General features: G+C 43.7%; 1 protein-coding gene and 1 pseudogene across 1 annotated transcript; both read right to left on the reverse strand.

Moving 5' to 3' along the window:
- LOC120227164 overlaps nucleotides 1-2,835 on the reverse strand; it is a 15,249-nt pseudogene extending 12,414 nt beyond the window's left edge.
- A 1,751-nt stretch (nucleotides 2,836-4,586) lies between these two features.
- Nucleotides 4,587-4,841, reverse strand: LOC120227163 (ATP synthase subunit f, mitochondrial-like). The gene has a single exon (XM_039225327.1). The coding sequence runs from the start codon at nucleotides 4,839-4,841 to the stop codon at nucleotides 4,587-4,589; it is 255 nt and encodes an 84-aa protein (XP_039081258.1).
- Between the last annotated feature and the right edge of the window lie 18,315 nt (nucleotides 4,842-23,156).

Below are 23,156 nucleotides of genomic sequence, written 5' to 3' on the forward strand. Positions count from 1 at the left end.
ATGGGCATGGAGGAGGGCACTTTGGGGATGAGCACTGAGTGTTATGTAGAAACTAATTTGACAATAAACTATTTGTAAAAAAAAAAAAAAAGAAGTACTGCCTTTGGTTCACTAAATAATTCTCATCTTTTTCTAAATTATACAAAATATATTTGCATTTTTTTCTCTACCAATGGGCTTTTGGTTTCCAACCTATAATCTAATATTCAAGTATTTGTAAAAATAAGGACCCACATACAAATGTAGGAAAGCTTACAAAACACAACTGTTGTTTAGGGGAGCAAGGCCATCCAGTAAGAATTTGAAGTATTTGTCCCGCAGTTAGGACAGTCCAAACTGGGAGGACAAGAGCAGTTTTGAGGTGACAATGTATAAGGCAAAAGTCACAGATATGGACCTTGGGAACTGTTGACATATACAGGGGTTCATAAATGAGGTTGACATTGTGCTTCTTTCTCACACTTGTCTTCACTTCCAGTGTGTCTGTGTGATTCCATCAGCCCCCTCGCTGAAACCGTTTTCATCCTTCAGCACCTAGCCTGGGTAGTTCTGCACTGCGAGGCCTTCCTTCTCTATCCCTGGCAGGATCCATTGCTCCTTAAATACTTGGCCCTTGCTTTCTTTTTCAAACCTTCTCTTGGTTGTTTCCAAATACTCTTCTGTGAACTGGTGCTGAGCTGTGACAAAATTTAACTGGTCTAGAAAAGTTGGAAAAGTAAAGAAATGTAACTGTGTGTGTGTGTGTGTGTGTGTGTCTATTGTGAGTACATGCATGGTTTGAAGTTCCAACTCTTTTTCCTTGGTAAAGAATATCCTCTCCTCCACCCCATCAGCCCTCAGCTGGGGGAGAGGGGAAGAGGGTGATGGGCATGGAGGAGGGCACTTGTGGGGATGAGCACTAGGTGTTATATGGAAACCAACTTGACAATAAACTATTAAAAAAATATCCTTTATTCCTATTAAATAATAGTGAAATATTTTTTCCTTTATAAAATGATTATGATAGTAGATGGTGGTCAAACAAATGTTTAGTTGGCAAAACACAGGTTGGAAACACCAGAGGCTGTTATGATACACAGGAGTGTTGTCCCAATAAACCATCAATGGACTCAGCTGTATCTTCTCTGTTTAGCTTTTGCCTTTCTTACAGCACATGGCTCTGTCATGAGTTTCTATTCCTGGACTGCTTGCGTAGGATCCTTAGAAAACAGTATATCCCTGGTAATTAATGCATGAACTGGTCACATTCCATGGCCACTGGGTCAAGGGCTTGCTTTAAGGGGATGGATATTCCTAGTCTGGGTCTCAGCTCTTTATATTAATGCCATTGTTGCATGTTCTGTGCTAAGGCACTTCCCTGCCCTCTGACCACACGTGAAGCTTTCATAGGTCAGCAAGGTCAAAGCCTGGCAGCATAACAGGAATAAAATTCTTCCAGCCCTTACATCCTTCTCCTTTCTCCTCAGTTTAGTGCCCTTGATCCTCCCACTGAGTGCCTTAAGGGATCTTATTTGATTCATCACCACATCCTTGCTCTCTTCTGGCAACTAGTTCAGTGCCTGGAACATAGTAGGCACTCAGTGTTTCATAGAATGATTTGTAAATACTCATGCCTAAAAATGCCATAAAGCTTGTAACTTGAAGTGCCTCCATGCTTTTGCCATGTACTAAAAACAAACAAATGAACATTGGGTATCTTTAAAATTATAAATCTTAAGGAAATCATGGATAGCCTTAAGAATTTGTAACTCCTTTAAAATTATATGCAAAATCTTGTGTATGTTTTATGTATGTGTATTTTTCTGGGGAAGAATTTTCAATGCTAGGTCTTCCAAAGGTTGAGAACCGCAAAGAAGATGTATCTTGGAGCTATGCACAAATGCATCTGAATGCAAAGTCTAAGATGGAAAATGCCTTATCAGTACAATTATTATGGTCTGTAGGAGTATTATACTTTGGAATTCCCATCCTTCGGGCCTGACCACACTTTTCATTGTCATCTTTTCTGGGAAACTCCATAGGTTTTGGGTTTTTGAACCCCAAATAGCTTTAGGTCTATAGTTACTGGAAACCAACCCTGGAATCTTTGATTCAAGGTTACTGAACTTGCTGCATGACTCTGAAGCTCCAGGTGACTCAGAGAGATTTCTAGGTTAATAACTAACTGGATTGGATAGAGAATTTTGTTTGACAAACATGATCATAATTTGTTCTTATTTACTTTTAAATTATAAATGATTATTCAGTAGTTTTTTTCCCCTTCTTTTTAAACATGCTCTTGAAAACATTGCTTTAATGAAAAATAAAACTAAAAAGCAGCTGTGGTGTTGGCATGTAATGACTGAAGTATAATTAAGAGTTGTAATTATTCCTAATTAGGCATTTGGAATGTCAAATAGGGACTCAAATCAATTCAACCTAGGCAAAGGAGCATCGGGCCTGAGATAGAGACAGTGTGCAATGTAGGCAGGATTTGACTTGGGACTCCTGAGCATTCAGTTGAAGAAGTTTGATTATGGGATGGGCATCTAGGGATTGATTCTTTATGTGTGAAAAGTCTCAGCCTTCCCTGGGTCTGAGAGTAAGGAAAATTCTGCTCAGGGGAACATATTTCTCAACAGTGTTTCCCTGAAGACTTCTAAAATTTATCTACTCTAAAGCAAACAGACATCCTGGGAAAACGTCCTCCTTTCATGAAAATGTATTTCATTTGAGGACATAGCAAGGGCCAGTATTCCTTTCCCCTACATCCCGTCAAAGCCCCATTACCTGGGGCTGATAGCCCTCCTCATTGCCATAATTTTGTGCTGCCTCTCCTATATCCACCCTCCCCATGGTCCTTCTAGAAACCTTGACTGTCCCCACCTTTTCCCACAGTTAACATTACCAGACTTCCATAACCCTATGGTCCTGTCATTCACTCATAAATGAACATGAGCTGTGACTAGTTGCCATGGTTCTAATATGGAGGGAATTGAGTAATGTCTAGAACATTTGGATTTTTGGGCTGGTTCTCCTGGCGGTGTTATTTCCTCCTGAGTCCTCTTCCTGCAATTGGGTGATAGTGATGCCTGGGTCAGGGTGAGAATAGGAGTCATATCTGAGAAATAGCATCCCTAGCAGACCTGTTAGTTGGGGATGCAGACACATGTGGCAAAGCCATGGCGAAATGTGGCTGGAAAAGTCCCTTCCTACTGTCACATAGCAGTAATCTCTGACACTTGAGTTTTATCTACCCCTCTGGGCTAGTATGGGCTCACTGGAGGATTCTGAGTGAAGAAGAGAGTTGGCCAGAGCTGGGCTTTGGTCAGACATCCTATTTATGGGGGCAGATCGGTGGGAAGAACCTGGAAACAGAAAGATGTGTGGAGACCACTGCTATGGTTCAGGGGAAAGAGGCAGTGAACTGACAGCAAGCTGGCATGGGCTGATGAAGTGGTGGAGACATAGGGTGGAGTCTGAGGAGTGGCAAACAGGAGACTAGGTGCCCAACAGGATGGTTTGGGGAAGACGGAAGGAGGGGACTGGTCAGAGATGTTGAAGTTGGGAAATCTTGAACTTAGATAATTGGAAGCATTAAGCAGGTGGTGATGAGGCTGAGGGTGAGAGAAGGGAGAGAAAGAGTTTGAAACGAGTCATATTATTTGAGAGAATCTCCCTTTGGAAGTGTCCAGATGGCATGGGGAATACGGGAGCTGGGTTAGAACACCCTTAAAGAGAGAGCAGAGTGGAAATAGAAGAGACTGGGGACCAAGTCTTTTGCAGGGATGCTTTGTGAACTGAGGGCCAGAAAAGAGCCAGGGGCAAAGCAGTCCTGCTGTGATACCTGATGGCTTCTCTAGATATTCATTCATCCTTTTTTTTTTCTGAGAGAGAGAGAGAGAGAGGGAGAGGGGGGAGAGAGAGAGAGAGAGAGAGAAAGTATGAGAACATGCAAGCAGGGGAGGGGCAGAAGGAGAGAGAATCTTAAGCAGCCCAGCATGGAGCCTGATGCAGGGCTTGATCCCATGACCCTGGGATCATGATCTGAGCCAAAATCAGGAGTAGGACACTTAACCAACTGAGCCATCCAAGTGCCCCTAGATCTTCATCCTTAAGTGCTGGCAACAACTATGAGTTGTGTCTCTTGCCTATTGAGCTATGACGAGAAGCTTCTATACTGGTTAGGAGGCTCTGACTCTGGAACTGGGAAGATCAGAGTTCTAATCCCACCTCTTACACTTGAAGCTGTACAACATTGGTTAATTTACTTAACCTTCTAAACATTAGTTTCCTTGTCTATAAAATGGGATGATAAAAGGGGCTTCCTCGTAGATTCATATAGCAAATACTTATTTCTGTGTGCTAAGCACTGCAGGTAGGGCTCCACATGACTAATTAAATCAGAATCTGGGGGGATTGGTGTGAAAGGGTGTCCAGGTATTTGTGTGTGTGTGTGCGCGTGTGTATGTATTTTTTTAAACCAGTCATCTTTTATTGGATGTTAATTCTGAATTAAGATAAGAAAGGATTTAAGGGTGCCAGGCAAAGCTCATGGTCAGGAATGCCGAATATGCCTCCACACTGGGCCCTCTTCAGTGGTACTTTCATGGCTTCCCATGTCTGAGTTCCCTGTAGCAACAACAGTAGCTGAGAAGCACATAAGCTGCCAGCACCATGGAAATCCCAGTGATGTCTCCTTTCTTCACATAGACATACTTGTTGTAATACTGGTAGTAGCCTCTTTGAAATGCTGCAGGAATGCCTTTAGGGGTGAAATCCTGTATCATTATCCAGCTTGGCCGCTGTCCTAGCCCCACATCCATGAGCTTCTCCCCCTTCACTGGTATGGATGATGCCATCTTGGAGTCTGTATATTTTTAAGGCATCCTGTGTGATTCTAATTTGCAGCCAAGGTTGAGAACAACTGAATTAGCAGAAGAAAGGGAAACTAGGGAAGATAAAGGAAATCTCACCAGAAAAGAAATGCATGTAAGAAACCTCAGAGGGACAGGAGCGGAAGGCGATTTGGACAGACTGTAGAAATTGGTTTAGTATATTGTTGTATAAACTGTAGTTCATGATTTGCAAGTGGGTCATGAAACCAACTTGGTGTGTCATGACCATCTTTAAAAACAAATAGAATAAGATAGGATTAAATACATCAGAGCCCAGGGTACATCCTAAGGATCATGGTTTCTTCAGACTTGTGTTTCAGAAACCCATGTGAGTGTGTGCACTGGGTCTCCTGCAAAACATACTTCCTGTCATGAGCACAGTGACAGGTTTTGGGGAAACACTGGTTCAGCCAGGTGGAGGGATGCTGGGAGGACCGTGAAAGGTACTTGGATTTTTTCTCTAGGGCAGTTGGGGGTCTTGGAAGGGTTTTCAGTAGAGAGTGCATTTGAGTGAGCCCTCACCTGCTGTATGGGCAGTGTGCTGTAGGAGCTGGTGCTGCCCCCGCAGCGGTGGCCCTTGGGAGAGGCAGTCAGATACCTGGGGTAGTAGAGGGGCTCATAGATGTAAGGAAGACACCAGGTCACACTGTTGAGCTTTGACTCTGACCTTGCCTTTTCTACTTCTGGTGCAGATCCCTGGGTCTTTGGTAGACACTGTCCCATCATAAGGCCTTGTCAGAAGGGACTGATTCAGGACCTTGGTAGCATTTTCCTCTTATGTTTCCATCTGGAGAGCTCAGTATAGCTTCAGTAATTCAAGCAGGGGAGAGAAAAGTCTCGAAATCTTCTTTAAATTGAGGCACTATTTGGGTTTCCGGCTCCTCTATATGCAAAAATATCAGGATAGATATAACTAATGCTTTGAGAGCAAATTTCCTTTAAGCTGGTATCAAACATAAATGTTGGGCCTGAAGGGGATGTTCAGAAAATTGTGATCTGGAAAACATTCCATTTTATCTCAGTGAATGTTGGGCACTCCATGGACTTCCTCTTTTGGCCAGAGTTTACGGGGCCTTAGTAGTGCTAGGGGCTCAGGTTAGGTGTGGGAGCAGCCAAAGAGAGTCTTCCTCCCACATGTCCATCCAGGGCTAGTATATGGGTGGGGTGAGGAAAAAGAGTAATGGCAGGTGTCTCTGCTCCCATGTGCACATGTGGATAGTGAATGGTAACACAGGGGAGCATCTCCTAGCAAGCTCCCCCCTTATACTTCAGCCATATGGGCCTCCCCATTTTACCTAGCCATGCTCACTCCTGCCTTGGGCCTTTTGTGCTTGCTCTTCACCTGCTGGGAACACTCCCTCTCACATCTCCACAGATGTCTCTGCTCAAATGTCATTCTTTCTGTGGGCGACCATCTAGATAATTTTCCTTCCAACACTTTTTCATTCTCTCCTCTTCCTTTTTTTCTCTTTAGTATCAATCCCTACCTGAAATGATTCATCAGTCAATTTTTGGTAGTCTTCTCCCCCAGCCTGAGGGCAGACTCCTCAAAGTCAGGTCCCGTGTTGGTCTGTGTCTTCCTAGTTCCCTGCTGTATCTTTGGCACCAGACCATTTGCAGGGCATGTGGAACATGGGAGTTGGTGCTGAGTACTTCTTTAATGAATAAACGGTAGACATGGGCCTCGTGAATGGATAGACGTATTCACCCTTCATTCAACCATGTTCCAGGATTGTTTCTTGGTGGTGAAGGGTATTTGTGAAACTTGGTTCATGTCATGGACCTTTTGTGGGGGACAGCCACCTGCAAGGTGACATAGTCTGGTTTTTGCACTTCATTGTCTTCCCCTGAGGCTAGAACTCTGTTCAGAAGATGCCCTGCTTCCTTGCGGGCTTCTAGATGGCCTTTAGTGGTTTGTCCTGGGGGATCAGTATCTACTGAGATCAATAGGGAAATTATAACCAAATAGCCACCATGGTTCCATTAGCAAACCTGTTCTACCAGTCTCAGATCTGGGACACACTCACATTCCATTCTCTGCTCCTAGAGCCTTTTGCTACCTCCTCCCACCTGTTCTCAATCTCTCCCAATTCTTTACCTAGGCTGAGAAACTACACTTTGTTTCTTTTTTCCCTGTGTCATTCACTGAGCTCAATTTGAGGCCAAATGGAAATTTCTCTCCACAAACTCAGATGTGTCACTGTCTCATTTTCTGTAAATTAGAGCCTCCATCCTACCAGGCTGGTAGGAACCATGTCTCAGTCATTTCTGAGTACTGCCTCTCCTCCAGAGAGTGTGGGTATGCCAGGACTCAGGCAGAGCCAAGGGTTTGGAATCACCAGGGCCATTGGCCCAACTCCACAACCCCATGATTCCTCAGGCTCATGGTTCTGCTGTTTCTTTGCTATGCTTAGAGCCCAAGTCTTGTGTCCGGAATGCCTACTGTGGTGGCTGTTCCTATGAAACAACCACCACATGTGTACTTGCAAAGATAAAAAGAGGGGCATGTGGATGGCTCATTCTGTTAAGTGTCCAACTTCGGTTCAGGTCATGATCTCACAATTCTGAAGTTCGAGCTCCACATCAGGCTTTCTCTTGTCAGCACGGAGCACTCTTCAGAACCTCTGTTCCCTCTCTCTCCCTCACCCACTCACACACTTCCTCTCTCAAAAGTAAATAAATATAAAAAAAAAAAAGAAGACCCTGTCCCGCCCTTAGGGACCAGCTTGTTTAGCTTCCAATCACAAGGGTCCACATGTAAAAAAGATAAGTAGGCAGATTAAGTGTTAAATTGAACAAGGATTCCAGCCATTGGGAGGAAAGAGTCGAAGGGTTGGAGAGATGGTGGAGAGCTCCTTGGAGGAGACAATGTGCACCTGCATCTAGAAGTTGGGTGGATTTGAGAGTTTGCTTTGGCGAGAAATTTATCCCCATACCAGTCCAATGCCCAGCTGGCCAACTCCACAGCCCCTATAAGGTGAATTTGCTGGAAGAAAGAGCCATCATGAACCCCTAAACTCTGAAGGACTTGAAAATGTATGCTCTTGCTACATCAGTGTGTCCCTGCTGTCGCCAGTCAGGCCTGACAAAGTTCAGTTTGGGATGCAGCAGCCCCTGTATGGAATTGCCTCTTTATATAACAGTGTGTGGCTTTGAAATGTAATATAACAAGTTCACCTGTCAAGGCCTGAGCAGCTTCTCAGCTGTTGCCCCTAGCTCTGCTCCCACTGCAAAGGGGCCACATTAAAATCCAACCCCAGAGCAAATGAATCTGGAGTCCATTGAGATGGCAGGTGCTTTTTATAGCTTTCAATGGGTTTTGAGTGGTGTACAGAACTGACAAAATGCCTCTCAAGGCACTGGCTTCACTGGACACAGGGTTTTGAAAGGGATTCAACTCCATTTAAATGACAGCATTTTTTAGTATTTTTCACATTCTGCACCCCCTGTCTTCCTTTTTATTTTTTATAGCCAAGGCGCAAACCTGAATTAAAATTGGCTGGGAAAACCCAGGCATACATATTAAAACGTTTGGCTGTTGGTTAAAGTGAATTTATGTCTGCATTTTCTCTTTGTTGCAAAAACCTGTTTTTATTTTTGGTGGAAGTTGTTATTCCAGACTTTAGAAGATGTGTTTCTTGGTGCATTTCCCCTCATTGTTTAGCAATTCCTGTGTCTGCCCACTTTGTGCGTACCTTCCTGTCAGGTGGTTTGGAAACATGACCATCATCTACAAAGCTGGCGGGGGTCAAACCCCAGTGTCCACAGAGCCCAGCAGGTAAACCAGTGAGTGATGTAGGCAGGAGGCCGGTGGTGAACTGGAGGGTATTTGCCTGTTTGGAAAGACAAGACTACTTTGCCAGCTCCTGGTTGCCACAGAAATGCAGATTCAAGGTGGCCGTGTCTCCTGCCATTTTCAAGAGAAGTCGGAATCCACATTTTTAAGGTGAAATTTCTTGACTTTTAAATGTAGATGACTAAAAAACAACCCAGTCATGTGGACTGAATAAAACCCATATGCCAGCTTGAACCCATAGGCTACCAGCATAGAGCCTCTGTTATAGGCTGTCAGATCTTCTGGACCAGGATAAGCTGGGGTTACCTCCCAAAGAAAGTTCCCTTGGGCTTTTAGCCGTATCTTCCAGCAGTAATGTTACCTTGAAAGAGGGATCTGATCCAGAAGAGGGACAAAACTTGGCTGGAGAGGCACAGGACCCCTCCTTTTGTTCATACTCTGTCGCCTCTGAGACTGGGTGACCTTGAGAATCTATGGGTTTCAGTGCATGTATTCTTTGAAATAAGGAGAATTGTTTCAGGATTACCCACTAGGTTTGTTGTGAGACAAAAAGGATAACATCAGTAACTGATTTGGGAAGTGTAAATGCCGAGTGCTATTCTTATTTTGTGTGGCTAGCATGTGGTGTGAAGAAATCATGAACTTGAAAAGGACGTCTGCCCAGGTACTAGCCTGGTTCTTCATCCTGGCTTAAGCCCAGGTGCAGTGAGCCTTAGAGCTTTCTGTACACATCTACCAGAAAGATTTCCCAAACCTGTCACAGCATAGGCCACAGAGGAAGAGGAGGGACGAGGTAGGCAGGAAGCAGAACCTGGGTACAGCAGACCCATTCACACCCCTGTTAAGGCTTAGAGCAGTTTTGAAAATTTGGGGGTTCCCTGGTTTGTATTTAAGAACAGAAATATTATCCAGCCAGTGTTTCCCCAAATTGGAGTTCTAAGGCACACCACTCTCTTTAGGATGTTGAGAGGAATGAGAAAGGATCCAGAATCTATAAGGAACTCACCAAACTCCACGCCCGAAAAACAAACAACCCAGTGAAGAAATGGGCAGAAGACATGAACAGACACTTCTCCAAAGAGGACATCCAGATGGCCAACAGACACATGAAACGATGCTCAGCATCCCTCCTCATCAGGGAAATACAAATCAAAACCACACTGAGATACCACCTCACGCCAGTCAGAGTGGCTAAAATGAGCCAATCAGAGAACTCTAGATGCTGGCGAGGATGTGGAGAAACGGGCACCCTCCTGCACTGTTGGTGGGAATGTAAACTGGTACAGCCCCTCTGGAAAACAGTGTGGAGGTTCCTCAGGAAACTAACAATAGAACTCCCTTATGACCCAGCAATAGCACTGCTAGGAATTTACCAAAGGGATACAGAAATGCTGAGGCATAGGAGCACATGTACCCCAATGTTCATAGCAGCACTCTCCACAATAGCTAAAACATGGAAAGAGCCTAAGTGTCCATCAACAGATGAATGGATCAAGAAGATGTGGTTTATCTATACCATGGAATACTACATGGCAATGAGAAACAATGAAATCTGGCCATGTGTAGCAACATGGATGGACCTTGAGGGTGTTATGCTGAGCGAAATAAGTCAGGCAGAGAAGGACAAATACCATATGTTTGCACGTATAGGAGGATTAGGAGGAACTTGACAGAGGACCAAGGGGGAGAAGAAGGGCGGAAATGGTGGGGGAAAGGGAGAGAGGCAAGCCATGAGAGACTCTTGAATGCTGACAAAAACTGAGGACTGATGGATGTGGGGGGGAGGGGGGGATGGGCATGGAGGAGGACACTTGTGGGGATGAGCACTGAGTGTTATGTAGAAACTAATTTGACAATAAACTATTTGTAAAAAAAAAAAAAAAAAAGAGAAAGGATCCTATACTCAGAGAAACTGGGAAACATTGGCATAAAGTCAAATGAGTTTCCTTCCTGCAGGACTCTGCAGAATTTTAGTGGTTGAGAGTGTACGGTGTTTCTCAAACCTTTGTTTACTGAACACATGTTCACATTTCCTTAAGACCCAATTTGGATAATGCTTACCTGGGTCAGCCAATCCTTTCTGCACTTTACCTGAGTTTCTTGCATGTTGCCTGAGTGCTAGGCACAGAGGATAGAATGATCAACAAAAGCAGACCTAGCCTTGGCCCTGCCCTTGTGATGCTAACAGTCTTGTCAGGAATAGTGGTACTAATCAAGTAAGAACACACTTGCTGTAAAATTGTAATGGGAGAAAGGGTGCACAGGAAAGAAATGTGATGACATTGGGGAATTTGCCCCTTTCTGTGGTGATCCAGAGGGCGAGAGGAAGGGTTTGGGGAACTGGGAAGGATAGAGAGGCATTAACCAGATGAAGAGGCATTAACCACAGCCATGGGTACTTCCTAGAAGTGAAGAGAAACCAGTGTCTTGAGGGATCTGAAAGTGAGGGTTCGTGGGGATCTGATGGAGGTGACAGGAGGCATGAAAGCCTCCTCCTTCTTCAGCCATGGCTTGGTGTAGTCCCTTCTTGACATGACTGGGAGCATATCCACACAAGGCAAGCTTCCCTTCTCCTGCCAGGGTTGCAGGAAGCCTGCACGGGCTGAGCTTGGGGAATAACGAACAAATGCCGGCTGCCTGAAGTAGTACTTAATTTCTTGCTGCTGTGTCTGGTCCTTGACCTGTGGCTGCAGTCGGCTCTCCATGCAGATGGATTATATCCCTGGGAAGGATGCTGCTACCTGCTGGGGCTGCCAGTGGGAGGCTCAGTTCCCCGTAAGGTTCTCCTTGCTCCTGTTTGCTCTGAAATCAAGAATTTGTTGATTGTGCCTCCCTGGTGGCTAACACTCTTTTGAATTTCATGTTACTTGGAGTGCACACCCAGCCAGAACAGCATCAATGGCTACCGCGTGTTCACGATTCACTGAGTAAACATTTCTTGAGTGTTATGCTGTACACAAAGGGAGAGGGGTGGACAAGGCACTCAGACCTCCGGCTCTCATCCGGCTGTCCTTCAGGTGGGGCAGTGGGTGGCTGAACAAGACCGACAAGCCTGGTAGGTGTGGGAGAGCCTGACCTCACCTAGAGAGCTTTTGAGCATTTTGGCAGAAATGCTGTCTGAGGTGTGGTTGAGATAGAGAGAGAGAGAGAGAGGGAGAATACACGGGCAGGGGGAGGCCAGGGACAAGAGAGGAGGGGGCGAATATGGCTCAGTCATGTGGCTGGAGCACGGGTGCAGGGCTGGCAAGGCCACTTTGTAAGATTTCCTCTTTCCCTTGGTCCCTGGAGAAGCTTCCCTAGAGTTTGTGGGACAGCCCTGAGCGGCCTTGGTCACAGTCAGCCAGTGCAATTGTATTTTTTTCTCTCGAGCACTCCAGACCCCAGGCACAATAAACCATGCCATGTATCTCAGCTATTGCCTATATGAGTGGGTGGCCACACTTCTGATGTTGAAGTTGAAGGAAGGAATCACTGCCAACTCTTGGAGTGCCCTTCCCTCCTAGAAGCCTCTGCCTGGATGCCCTGAGCCGATGAAATGATAGAATTGCCATGACAAGAGACAGCTTTTTTTCATTTAATGAGAGGGATGGGGGTAGTGGGAATACATTGGCTGCAGTGACCTTTTACGGTAGGAAGAGATATGCGGCATGGAAACAATTATTTCAAGTGCCCGTGGGTACCAGCTTCCTGTTGATAACATGTGGTGCTAATTACCTCGAAGAATTCAAGACAGATGTTGGTGCCTGGAATTAATTGGCCAGCAGAGGGGCTGAGCCTGGCTCAGGACCAGGAGCCAATGTGGGGCAGTTCCACCTTCTCACCTCCTCTCTCCTGCCTGCAGGTGTTGTTCCTTTCCTCCTCCAGGTGCTATGCTTTTCCTGCACTCTCTTAACCTTTTCAAATGAACCCCAAGTGTGATTGGCTGGCCAGTCACCCCTCTGTGTGTATAGCCTTCTAGAGCTGCAGGGGAAGAAGAGGATGCCAGTTAATCAAAACACTTTGTGTGGAAAAGGTCAGCATTGTGGGGCTCCCCCTATATATTTTCCCAGAATGGAAGGTATTAACATGCTGCCTATGCACTCCTTCCAGTACTGCCCAACTTGAACTGTGTGGTCAGGAAATTGCATCAATGCTGTGGATCCCTGATGGCCATGCTTTTATTTTAACAGAGTAATGGTGCCAAGTCCGATCACAGTTTTCCTTCTTCCTATTGGACCGATTGCTTACCTGGAAGGTAGGCAATATCCTGGGGCATGCTCAGTGCTTTCCCTGCTGTGAGCACCGTCTCTGTGCTCTACGATTTGCCTTTTATTGAAACTCATCACAAGTGTAAATATTTATGACAGTGTTAATTAACCTTCATCTGGGGTCGCGTGTGCCAGGCCCTGGGCCAAGCATTCCACATGCATCATTTCATTTAATCCTCTTAACAATCCAATGAGGTTTATTATGCCCCTTTCTCAGAAAGGGAAGTTGATGCCTAGAAAGGTAAACCAACACAGCCAGGCCACCCAGCTAGCTTGAGAGACGCCAGGACTTGAACTTAAGGTGTGTAACTCCAGAGATACCTTTGTTTCAGTCCCCCCTTTCCACTGGAGCCTGAGTTCCACAAAGATGGAGACCGCACCTGTCTTGTTCGCCTGCACTGATCAGTTGCTAATGGAAGCTAAGCACTCCAGAGGACACTCAGTAAGCATTTGTTAAGCGAATAAATGAGCTTAACCCCCAAGTGTTGCTTTGAAGTGAGAGCAGGAAAGGCAGGTCTGAGGCAGAGGGCCAGGGCTGAATGCATTTGTGTGTGTTTTGTAGACATAGTCTCCAGGGTTGATGTGTAGCAGGGTTTACCACTCCAAGAAGGTGAAATGAAAGCTGCTTACCTTACTCAAGGGAAGGTCACTTTTGCAGAATGGAGAAATTGTTGCTATTCAAGGTAGAAAATGGTATGGGTCATTTGGTATTGTTTATTAGTTTCCAAAATGTTCCAACTTTAAAAACTGTAGTCCATATAGGTAGCTAACTGAAATAGAAGAAACCTCTAGACAGAGCCATTTCACCTTTCTGGAATCCTTAGAGAATCTTGCACTCCATGTGAGTGGAGTGTGTGCCCATGTGTGTCTGTCTGTCTGTGCATGGGAGTAACTTCATTACTGAACTCAGCATGTTGAATTTTCTGCAGGGAGTGCCTCTCATTTTCACCAAATAAAGCTGTTTCCTTTTGAAAAAGTTAAATTGTACAAACAAAACAGGGAAGCCTGAAGGCTAAAGTAAAATCACTTGAAAACGTACCACCCAGAGCTAACTGGTAGATAATTTGGTGAATATCCTTTCAACATTTTGTGTGGGTGTAAAATATAATTTTACAGAGAGTAAAATACCATAAATACTATTTTGCAATCTGCTCTTTCCCCTCCATTTACTATATACTGTGCCGATCTTCCCCTGTCAGTGAATATGGTGCTACATTATTCTTTTTAATGGCTATATAGCACTCTATTGTATGGCTGTTTCATGATTAATTTAACCTGTCCTTTATGATGTGCATTTATCCACATTCATATGGCACTATAATTATCCATTTAATCATCTGTCTCTCCCTGTAGACTGTGAGAGCACTGAAAGCAGGGATATTTCCGAATCCACAGGCATCCAATAGGTGTCCAATAAATTTTGGATGGATGGATGAATGAGTGTAGAGAGGAAGAGGTTGTGTTTTGTCATTTCTGTGGCTTGTTTCTGCCTCAACCCATGTTCTGAATGACAGCCTATTAACCTAGGGCTGGTGAGGGCATTTTAGTGATTATAGAGCTTTACGTTGACTGTTCTTTTGGTGTCACGACTTTAAATCCTGGTGCCGCAAAGAAGTATTTCTGACACCAATCAGATTAAATTCTGCTCTTTTTGAAGGAAAGTCCTTGGTTTCTTACCCTATGGGTTACTTTCCATGTAGTTACAGCCTCTTTTCTGCTCCTCTCTTCCAAGGCCATATTGGCTGCCCAGGGAAGAGATCTCTTAACGCATTTAGGGAAACAGCGATTGGCTTTCCAAGGGGAGCTGGATGGCAGTGTTAGGCATAATGCTTGTTCCCCACCCGTCTTACCTTTCCTTACGGTTAGGAGCTGGATGCCTTAGCCCCATGCCAGGGGGATAAATTGTGCTGAAAAATAAAGATGAAAAAAGAACCCCAACAACCTTCAAGGCCATAAACTAAAAAAAAAAAAAAAAAAAGAATAAGAAGAAGTTGTTAAAATTCTACATGCCTACATCTACAGAGAGTGAAAGATGCTGTTAAGATGGGGTTTTTAACCTGGGGAGCACAAATAGGAGACATAAATAAGGATTCCTTTGCTGTGTCTGCTAATCCTTTGAAATAGTATGCAGGACTGTGCATTGTATATGCATACATACATACATATATATATAATATGTATGCATATATCATATTTGCATTATAAGTTTTAAGCATGTGTATTTTTCTGGGCAAGGGGTTTATGCTCTTGTCAGATTATCACAGGGTTTTGAGATTTCTATTTAGAAGAAAAGTAATTTAAGTTCATAAACCTCATTTTTCTTCTCTGTAAAATGGAGCAATAACTCCTACCTCAGAGTTGTGTAAATGTTGGTAAAAATAAGGTATTTAAAGTACCTGGCTCAGTTGTACAGTAAATGGTCACTATTATATTGATGTTCCCAGGATAATAGAGCATGACCGGTCTCTGATCATGGGTGACTGTCCATCCCAGCATTGCAGCATGCATATGGAATGGGCTGTGATGAGACGTGTGCCTTAGTGGCCTTGCTATTATGAAGTGGTGGTCCCACAGACTGAAGAGAGGGGGAGGAGGGCTTGAAGACCTCTGAGGGGCTGTCTCATTGTCTGGGCTGAGGCAGGCAGTGCTGGGGCTAGAAGATAGAAGTAAACAGGAAAGACTCATTAGGGCGTGGTGACTGGGACTGGAGTTGAGACACAGATATCAGGAGGACTCTGAGGGGCTGGTTCTCTCTAATGAGAATGAAAATTTTGCTGGAGGGTGGATCCCTTCCCCAGATGCTGGTCCCCCTCCCTCCCCCACCCGCCCCCACCCCGCCCAATTTGGGGCCTCGATTTTGTTTCCTTATCCTACGTCTTTCCCGGACCCGTGCCCTGTGGAGAGACTCTCTTCTTCTTTTGCCCCCTGTCTGGGCCACATCTGGCAAGAGACTTCCCGGAAGTTGAGACATCATCTTTAGGTACAAAAGAGTCAGATTTCAGGAAGATCCATGCAAGTATTTGTTTGGCATTTAAAGGAATTTCAAGTTTTTAAAAGAAAGGGCTACCTCAAGAAACAAGCCAGAATACACAAGGTAGAGAGTCCCAAATATCACTACGAATAGGAAAATAAAATAACCAAGGTCCCAACAAGAGAGACCAAGAGATACCATTCAAAAAACACTCTCTGAAAAGATAGGACCTAGACAGTCAAAGAGTCTTCTTGGATAAAGCAACGCTCATAGGTGAAAAGAGCATAACAGGTCATTAAAACTAACAAGAGCCAGAGAGCTAACTAAAATGACAAAACAAAAGAATTCAACTCCAAAGAAACTCCAAGAAGAAATGACAGCTAATGAACTGCTCAAAACAGATATCAGCAGCATAACTGAACAAGATTTTAGAATAATAATGGTAAAATTAATAGCTGGGTTTGAAAAAAGCATAGGGGACATCAAAGAAACTATGGCTACAGACAGAATGGAAAATAAAAATAGGCATGAAGAATTAAAAAATGCGATAAATGAGATCCATAATAAATTAGAGGCCTCCAATGCACGGATTGAAGAGGCAGAAAGGAGAATAAGTGATTTAGAAGACACCATTATAGAAAAACAAGAAGCTGACAAAAAAAGAGACAAACTGATCCAGGAACAGGAAAGAAGAATTCGAGAGCTCAGCGATACGGTCAAACGCAACAATATCCGTATCATAGGAATCCCAGAAGAGGAAGAGAGAGGGAAAGGTGCTGAAGGAGTCCTGGAACAAATTATAGCAGAGAACTTCCCCGACCTGGGGAAGGAAGTAAATGTGGAAGTACAAGAGGCTCAGAGGACTCCCCTCAGACGTAACCTGAATCGATCTTCTGCACGACATATCATAGTGAAAATGGCCAAATACAAGGACAAAGAGAGAATTTTGAAAGCAGCTAGGGAGAAAAGGGCCCTAACATACAAAGGGAAACCTATCAGAGTGGTGACAGACCTATCTACTGAAACTTGGCAGGCTAGAAAGGAATGGCAGGAAATCTTCAATGTGATGAACAGTAAAAATATGCAGCCAAGAATCCTCTATCCAGCAAGCCTGTCATTCAAAATAGAAGGAGAGATAAAAACCTTTCCAAATAAACAGAAATTGAAAGAATTTGTCACCACGAAGCCAGCCCTACAAGAAATCCTGAGGGGGATGCTCTGAAGGAAAGGTTGCAAGGAACAAAGATACCAGAGACACCACCACAAACATGAACCCTACAAAAGATACAAAGACTCTAAACCCACATATTTCAATAATAACACTGAATGTAAATGGGCTGAATGCTCCAATCAAAAGACATAGGGTAGCAGAATGGATTAAAAAACAAAATCCATCAATATGCTGTCTACAAGAAACTCATTTTAGACGGGAAGATACCTTCAGATTAAAAGTAAGGGGATGGAGAAATATATATCATGCTACAGGAAATCAAAAGAAAGCCGGAGTAGCGATACTTATATCAGACAAACTGGACTTTAAATTAAAGACAATCACAAGAGATGAAGAAGGGCACTACATAATAATTACAGGGTCCATCCATCAGGAAGAACTAACAATCATAAATGTCTACGCACCGAATATGGGAGCACCTAAATATCTAAAACAATTAATCACAAACAGAAACAAGCTTATAGATAAGAATGTGCTAATAGCAGGGGACTTTAATACTCCGCTTACAGCAATGGATAGGTCAACCAGACAGAAAATCACTAAAGAAATAATGGACTTGAAAGACACATTGGACCAGATGGATCTGACGGATATATTTAGAACTTTACATCCTGAGGCCAGGGAATTTACTTTCTTCTCAAGTGCGCATGGCACATTCTCCAAGATAGATCACATACTGGGACATAAAGCAGCCCTCAATAAATATAAAAGAATAGAGATCATACCATGCACACTGTCAGATCACAATGCTTTGAAACTTGAAATCAATTACAGGAAGAAGTCTGGAAAACCGCCAAAAACATGGAGGTTAAAGAACACCCTTCTAAAGAATGAATGGGCCAATCAGGCAATTAGAGAGGAAATTAAAAAATATATGGAAACAAATGAAAATGAAAACACAACAATTCAAAATCTATGGGATGCGGCCAAGGCAGTCCTAAGAGGAAAGTACATTGCTCTCCAGGCCTATTTCAAGAGATTAGAAAAAGCACAAGTCCAAAATCTAACAGCTCACCTAAAGGAGCTAGAGGCAGAGCAACAAGAACGCCCTAAACCCAGTAGAAGAAGAGAAATAGTAAAAATTAGAGCAGAAATAAACAACATAGAGACCAAAGAAACAATTGAACAGATCAATGAAACCAAGAGTTGGTTTTTTGAAAAAGTAAACAAAATTGACAAACCTCTAGCCAGGCTTATCAAAAAGAAAAGAGAGAGCACCCAAATAGACAAAATTATGAATGAAAATGGACTTATTACAACCAACCCCTCAGAAATACAAGCAATTATCAGGGAATACTATGAAAAATTATATGCCAACAAATTGGACAACTTAGAAGAAATGGACAAATTCCTAAACACACACTCACTACCAAAATTCACACGGGAAGAAATAGAAAACCTGAACAGACCCATAACGAGTGAAGAAATCGAATCAGTGATCAAAAATCTCCCAACAAATAAGAGCCCTGGACCTGATGGTTTCCCTGGGGAATTCTACCAGACATTTAAAACAGAATTAATCCCAATTCTTCTCAAGCTATTCCAAAAAATAGAAGTCGAAGGAAAACTCCCGGACTCATTTTATGAAGCCAGCATCACTCTGATTCCCAAGCCAGACAGAGATCCAACAAAAAAAGAGAACTATAGGCCAATATCCTTGATGAATACGGATGCAAAAATTCTCAACAAGATCCTTGCAAATCGAATCCAGCAGCATATCAAAAGAATCATCCACCAAGATCAAGTGGGATTCATTCCTGGGTTACAGGGCTGGTTCAACATTCGCAAATCAATCAATGTGATCCATCATATCAATAAAAGAAAAGATAAAAACCATATGATCCTGTCAATAGATGCAGAAAAAGCATTTGACAAAATACAGCATCCCTTCTTAATAAAGACTCTCGAGAAAGTTGGGATAGAAGGAACCTACTTAAACATCATCAAAGCCATCTATGAGAAGCCTTCAGCTAACATCATCCTCAACGGGGAAAAACTGAGAGCTTTCCCCCTGAGATCAGGAACACGACAGGGATGTCCACTCTCACCACTGTTGTTTAACATAGTGCTGGAAGTCCTAGCATCAGCCATCAGACAACAAAAGGAAATCAAAGGCATCAGAATTGGCAAAGAGGAAGTCAAACTTTCACTCTTCGCAGATGACATGATACTCTACATAGAAAACCCGACAGACTCCACCAGAAGCCTACTAGAACTGATCCAAGAATTCAGCCAAGTTGCAGGGTACAAAATCAACGTACAGAAATCGGTTGCATTTTTATACACCAACAATGAAGCAACAGAAAGAGAAATCAAGAAACTGATCCCATTCACAATTGCACAAAAAACCATAAAATACCTCGGAATAAACCTAACCAAGGATACAAGAGATCTGTATGATGAAAACTATAGAAAACTTATGAAGGAAATTGAAGAAGACACAAAGAAATGGAAAAACATTCCATGCTCATGGATAGGAAGAATAAATATAGTTAAGATGTCATTACTACCTAAAGCACTCTACACATTCAATGCAATTCCAATCAAAATTGCACCAGCATACTTCTCAAAACTAGAACAAACTATCCAAAAATTTGTATGGAACCACAAAAGACCCCGAATAGCCAAAGTAATACTGAAAAATAAAACCAAAACGGGAGGTATCACCATCCCAGACTTCAGCCTCTACTACAAAGCTGTCATCCTCAAGACAGTATGGTATTGGCACAAAAACAGACACATAGACCAATGGAACAGAATTGAGAACTCAGAAGTGGACCCAAAAGTATACAGCCAACTGATCTTTGACAAAGCAGGAAAGAATATCCAATGGAAAAAAGACAGCCTTTTTAACAGATGGTGTTGGGAGAACTGGACAGCAACATGCAGAAGAATGAAACTAGATCATTTTCTCACACCATGCACAAAAATAAACTCAAAATGGATAAAGGACCTGAACGTGAGACAGGAAACTATCAACACCCTAGAGGAGAAAGCAGGAAACAACCTCCTTGACCTCCACCGCAGCAACTTCTTACTTGACACATCCCCAAAAGCAAGGGAATCAAGAGCAAAAATAAATAATTGGGACCTCATCAAGATTAAAAGCTTCTGCACAGCCAAGGAAACAACCCAGAAAATTAATAGGCAAGCAAAGGAATGGGAAAAGATAGTTGCAAATGACATATCAGATAAAGGGTTACTATCCAGAATCTATAAGGAACTCACCAAGCTACACGCCCGAAAACAAACAACCCAGTGAAGAAATGGGCAGAAGACATGAACAGACACTTCTCCAAAGAGGACATCCAGATGGCCAACAGACACATGAAACGATGCTCAGCATCCCTCCTCATCAGGGAAATACAAATCAAAACCACACTGAGATACCATGTCACGCCAGTCAGAGTGGCTAAAATGAGCAAATCAGAAGACTCTAGATGCTGGTGAGGATGTGGAGAAATGGGAACCCTCCTACCCTGTTGGTGGGAATGTAAACAGGTGCAGCCCCTCTGGAAAACAGTGTGGAGGTTCCTCAGGAAACTAACACTAGAACTCCCCTAGGACCCAGCAATAGCACTGCTAGGAATTTACCCAAGGGATACTGAATTGCTGATGCATAGGGGCACATGTACCCCAATGTTCATAGCAGCACTCTCCACAATAGCTAAAACATGGAAAGAGCCTAAGTGTCCATCAACAGATGAATGGATCAAGATGTGGTTTATCTATACTATGGAATACTACATGGCAATGGGAAACAATGAAATCTGACCATGTGTAGCAACGTGGATGGTCCTTGAGGGTGTTATGCTGAGCGAAATAAGTCAGGCAGAGAAGGACAAATATCACATGTTTGCACGTATAGGAGGATTAGGAGGAACTTATCGGAGGACCATGGGGGAGAAGAAGGGGGGAAATGGTGGGGGAAAGGGAGAGAGGCAAACCAGGAGAGACTCTTAAATGCTGAGAAACAAACTGAGGACTGATGGATGTGGGGAGAAGGGGGTAGATGGGCATGGAGTAGGGCACTTGTTGGGATGAGCACTGGGTGTTATATGGAAACCAATTTGACAATAAACTATTTGTAAAAGAAAAAAAAAAAAGAAAAAGAAAACTTTGCTATCAATCTGTGCAGTGTCCTGGGGATGGTAGCTTGCCAAGAACCGTCCCTCTGTATGTTTCAGTCCCACGAGGCCCAGCAACACAGGCTCCCTGGCCACAGAACCAGCCATTCACAGGGCATCCCCTCTGTGGACTGCATGTGCCTTCTGGTTTCAGCAGGGCCATATGGGAACCTGTGGCTGGGGTGGGCTGCTGGCTGCTCAGCGGAGCTACAGGGACATGTGTGTGTAGGGCAAGCCTGCCTTTTTTAGGGGGATTGTGGAAGAGCATGGAGGAGGGGCAAGCCTACCAACACTAAGGTAGAGGGAGTGCAAAAATGGTGCCCAACAGCATCTCTGACACATGCTTAAAGATTTGCAAATAAATAATCTTTCTCATGTGGTGTAGGCACCTTTCAAGCTGCTGCTTTTATGCAGGGTTCTGGGGTGCATAAGTCTGTGTGCATGCCCTTTAGGAGTGGTCTTTATGGGGCATATGGGTGGCTTAGACAGTTAAGCTTCTGACTTTGGTTCAGGTCATGGTCTCATGGTTTGTGAGTTCAAGCCCTACATCAGGCTCTGTGCTGACAACTCAGAGCCTGGAGCCTGCTTTGGATTCTTTCTCTCCTTCGCTCTTTGCCTCTCCACCACTGATGGCATCTCTCTCTCTCTCAAAAAATGAATAAACATTAAAAACAAAAAAAGAGTGGTCTTTCAGGGGTACCTCAGTTGGTTAAATGACTGGCTCTTGATTTCCTCTCAGCTCATGATCTCATGGTTCGTGGGTTCGAGCCCCATCTCAGGCTCTGTGCTGATAGCTCAGAGCCTGGAGCCTGCTTTGGATTCTTTCTCTCCTTCGCTCTTTGCCTCTCCACCACTGATGGCATCTCTCTCTCTCTCAAAAAATGAATAAACATTAAAAACAAAAAAAGAGTGGTCTTTCAGGGGTACCTCAGTTGGTTAAATGACTGGCTCTTGATTTCCTCTCAGCTCATGATCTCATGGTTCGTGGGTTCGAGCCCCATCTCAGGCTCTGTGCTGATAGCTCAGAGCCTGGAGCCTGCTTCAGATTCTAGTCTCTTCTCTCTGCCCTTCCCCCATGCATAGTGTGTATATGTGTGTGTAAAAAAAATGAACAAATTTTAAAAAGAAGAGTGGGTGCCTTTCATGGGTGCCTGTGTGGGTCACTTGGTTAAGTGACTAGTTCTTCGTTTCAGCTTAGGTCATGATCTTGTGGTTTGTGAGTTCGAGCCCTGCATTTGGCACTGTGCTGACAGTGGCCCCTCCGCCCCTCTTACCTAAAAATAAATAAATAAAAACTAAAAAAAAAAAAAAAAAAGATTGCACTTTCAGTTCTACACAGTCTTTTAGGGCTCCTGGTTTTAAGTCCTATTGGTTTCCAGAGCCAGAAGTTTTGAGGCTCATCTCTCTAGTTTAAGTCCCAAGGGCTGGGGTGCCTGATGTGGGGTATGACGTTCTCATTTCTCAAGCAGAAACACCATGTTTGTGTGCTACCTCCTAATTCTGGGTTGCTGCTCCGGGGCTGGAGTTTTTGGAAAGATGACATATCTGCCTCTCTATCCATCCTGATGCTGTTGTGAAGCTCTTTAGCTAGTTTCCAGGTCTTTTTCAGAAGGAATTGTTCCATATGTAGCTACTGATTTGGAGTGTCTGTGGGAGGAGGTGAGTTCAGGATCATCCCACACTGCCATCTTGAACAACTCTGTAATTTTTATAGGACATTTTGACACACAGGAAGTTTTAAAAGTTCTATGGTGAAATCAATTGGATGTTCCCTTTATGTTTTCCCACCTTCCCAGTTTGCAACTTTTAATTCCAAAACAAATGGTAATCAAGCTTCTTCTTCTTTCTTTTTTAATGTTTATGTATTTATTTTGAGAGAGAGGCTGAGAGCCTGGCTGGAAAAAGGA

This window comes from Hyaena hyaena, unplaced genomic scaffold (genome assembly GCF_003009895.1).
Source record: "Hyaena hyaena isolate Hyena2069 unplaced genomic scaffold, ASM300989v1 scaffold_2035, whole genome shotgun sequence".
Classification (NCBI taxonomy): Eukaryota; Metazoa; Chordata; class Mammalia; order Carnivora; family Hyaenidae; genus Hyaena; species Hyaena hyaena.

Coding starts and splice junctions, on each gene's coding strand:
- LOC120227163 (XM_039225327.1), bottom strand. CDS start 4,841: ATGGCATCATCCATACCAGTGAAGGGGGAGAAGCTCATGGATGTGGGG.